Raw genomic sequence first — 3,219 nt, forward strand, 5'->3', positions numbered from 1 at the left:
TGTTTAAGAATTATGAAATTCTGGTCTCATCTTTTAAAGCAAACTCTCCTTTTTCATTTGAAATGGATAAGAAGTTTTTGTAAGTTTTTACTCCTTTCCTTCTATATATATTTTCTATCCATTTTCTTTGGGTTAAATTTAGACTAAAAATTATTTGAAATGGATAAGATTTTTAAGAGCTGATCTCCGGTAAACATGCCTACAGTTATTGCGTATGTGATACACCAGCTTTCCATGTGTGCCTCAAAATGCAACCATTTTTCTATTACAAGACGACAGCTTCTTCTCTCTCTTATTCACAAAATCGTGTATATAAATTGACAATATATTCTAACACAAACTTGTTACAAGTGTAGTATTCCACCAGAGAAAATGGTGGTTGCCGGAAATGCTGCCGGAGGGGGTGGTTGGGCTGACACGAGGAGCCTATCCGTCCATGTCATCACCGGTCGGTGGTTCATGGTGTTTGCATCATTTCTGATCATGTCGGCCGCCGGTGCAACCTACATGTTCGGTCTCTACTCAAGCACACTCAAATCCGTTCTGGGATATGATCAAACCACCCTGAATTTGCTCAGCTTTTTCAAGGACTTGGGAGCAAACGTTGGGGTCCTTTCAGGCCTCATCAACGAGGTCACACCCCCATGGGTTGTGCTATCAATAGGAGCAGCAATGAATTTTTTTGGCTACTTCATGATATGGCTTGCCGTCTCTCACAAAATAGCCAAGCCCCAGGTGTGGCACATGTGTCTCTACATATGCATCGGTGCAAATTCCCAGGCTTTCGCTAACACCGGATCTCTGGTGACCTGCGTTAAGAACTTCCCGGAGAGCCGAGGCGTGGTGTTGGGGATACTGAAGGGGTATGTTGGGCTGAGTGGTGCAATCATCACACAGCTCTACCATGCCTTCTATGGCAATGATACCAAGGCTCTTATTTTGCTCATAGGTTGGCTGCCTGCTGCTATATCTTTTGCATTTCTTCGGACCATTCGAATCATGAAGGTGATTCGACAGGAGAGCGAGCGCAAAGTTTTCTACAAGTTTCTTTACATCTCTCTTGGCCTCGCCGGGTTTCTCATGATTATAATTATAGTTGAGAAACAGATGACTTTTTCTCAGAGTGGGTACTGGGGAAGCGCCGCTTTAGTTCTTCTCTTGCTCTTTCTCCCGCTCGCTGTTGTTATTCAAGAGGAATTCAAGCTCTGGAAGATCAGGCAACAGGCCCTGAGTGAGCCTCCACTGTTGAAAATCATCGCCGGGAATTTGAACACTGAGGCTTCTTCATCTTCACTACCGCCTGAATCAGCAGCTGCAACAAGTTCTCTCCCCGAACAACTAAGCTCACAGAAGGAAGTTTCTTGCTTCTCCAACGTGTTCAGGCCACCGGACAGAGGAGAGGACTACACCATACTTCAAGCCCTTTTCAGCATAGACATGTTTGTTCTATTCTTCACTACAATTTGTGGTGTTGGGGGGACTTTAACAGCCATAGACAACTTGGGACAGATTGGGAGTTCACTGGGGTACCCCCATAAAAGCCTGAACACTTTCATATCGCTGGTTAGCATATGGAACTATCTTGGAAGAGTGACTGCAGGCTTTGGATCGGAGATCGTCTTAGACAAGTACAAATTCCCCCGCCCTTTGATGCTCACACTCATCCTCCTCCTCTCATGTGTTGGTCATCTCCTCATCGCCTTCAACATCAAGAATGGTCTCTACTTTGCATCAATAATTATCGGGTTTTGCTTCGGTGCTCAATGGCCAATACTTTACGCAGTCATATCTGAAATTTTTGGCCTCAAATACTACTCCACGTTGTACAATTTTGGCGCAGTGGCTAGCCCAATCGGTTCCTATTTATTCAATGTGATGGTGGCCGGATATCTCTATGATAAAGAGGGAAAAAGACAAATGGCAGCCCTGGGGATTGAAAGAAAGCCTGGTGAGGACTTGGACTGCACAGGCGTAGAGTGCTTCAAATTGTCCTTCATTATAATCACAGCGGCCACACTTTTCGGTTCACTTGTATCGCTCATACTAGTGCTTCGGACCAGAAAGTTCTACAAGGGTGACATTTACAAGAAGTTCCGGGAACAAGCCAAAGCAGCCGAGACTGAGATGGCCCAGGCCGAGAATCGGGCTGCCCCATCGCTGGCAAAAGGTTAGAGCTGTCGGCAGCAGCAATTATGGTTAAGTTAAAAAGACTCAGAAAAAATAGAATGACAGTAGAGGAAGATAAGGCAAAAAGAAGAGATACAGGACATGGCACCTTGGATTGTAATGTTTTAAACCCTCCCCCGTCAGATTAAATCTTACAGATGCTTTTATTTTGTATTTTATATGTCATTGAATTTGGAGAAGATGAAATTTGAAAACTTTACATTGGGTGAAATGGGTATTAAGGTTGATAGACTTGGAAATGACTAATGCAAAATTTAGTGTCTTGTGGGGCTTGAGCTGAAAGTAGTTAAGATGTTCTTTTCCCCATCTTTATAAAGTTCCAAATTCCATATGCATATCTATGGGAATGGTTTCCTTTTTCTTCTTACTTCTTATGTGAAACCAAATTCGAACGATTAACAAAGTGGAATTTGCATGGAGGAGAGGAGTTAGGGTCGACTTCTCACATTTAGGCTCCGACTGACTGGTCACTTGGGACAAGTTGGGTTAGGATTTGTCTGCCGAACGGAGGGGGCTTCCTCTGGCAAATAGAGGGCATCAGTGGTTAAATGAAATTTGAACTTTATTGATAATAAGGAAAATGTTAAGGCAACAAGATGAGATCGGTTAAATCCAAAATATGGATCGTGAAATATGTATGATGAAATTTAGGTCATTGAATGATAATATAAATAAATAAGATTAAAATATATAGATACAAATAAATAAGATTAGGTTACAAATCATAAAATTTCAAATTATATATGTGAGAGCACCTCATTAGTGATATCTTTTATGTACCAATTAATAAAAATTAGTTTGTTTTTGTAGATAGACTAAAGAAAAAAAAATCATTAATAATTAAATTTTATTTGAAAACAAACATGATAATTACTTTTATTGTACTATCAATTTGGTTTTTTTCTTTTTCACTCTCCATTTTTCCTCAAAAATATTTGAAACTCTAATTTTTTTTTTTTTGTAATATTTTTTATTTTTGGGTTTTGGTTCCAACTTCCAAGATGGTGTACTTAGGTTGTAAAGTATTTGCCT

At 40.6% G+C, this 3,219-nt stretch overlaps 1 protein-coding gene across 1 annotated transcript; it reads left to right on the forward strand.

Moving 5' to 3' along the window:
* Positions 1-370: 370 nt before the first annotated feature.
* LOC100246181 (protein NUCLEAR FUSION DEFECTIVE 4) lies at positions 371-2,534 on the forward strand. The gene has a single exon (XM_010660042.3). The coding sequence runs from the start codon at positions 373-375 to the stop codon at positions 2,170-2,172; it is 1,800 nt and encodes a 599-aa protein (XP_010658344.1). The 5' UTR covers positions 371-372; the 3' UTR covers positions 2,173-2,534.
* The last annotated feature ends 685 nt before the right edge of the window (positions 2,535-3,219 follow it).

Source organism: Vitis vinifera, chromosome 13 (genome assembly GCF_030704535.1).
Source record: "Vitis vinifera cultivar Pinot Noir 40024 chromosome 13, ASM3070453v1".
NCBI classification, from domain to species: Eukaryota; Viridiplantae; Streptophyta; class Magnoliopsida; order Vitales; family Vitaceae; genus Vitis; species Vitis vinifera.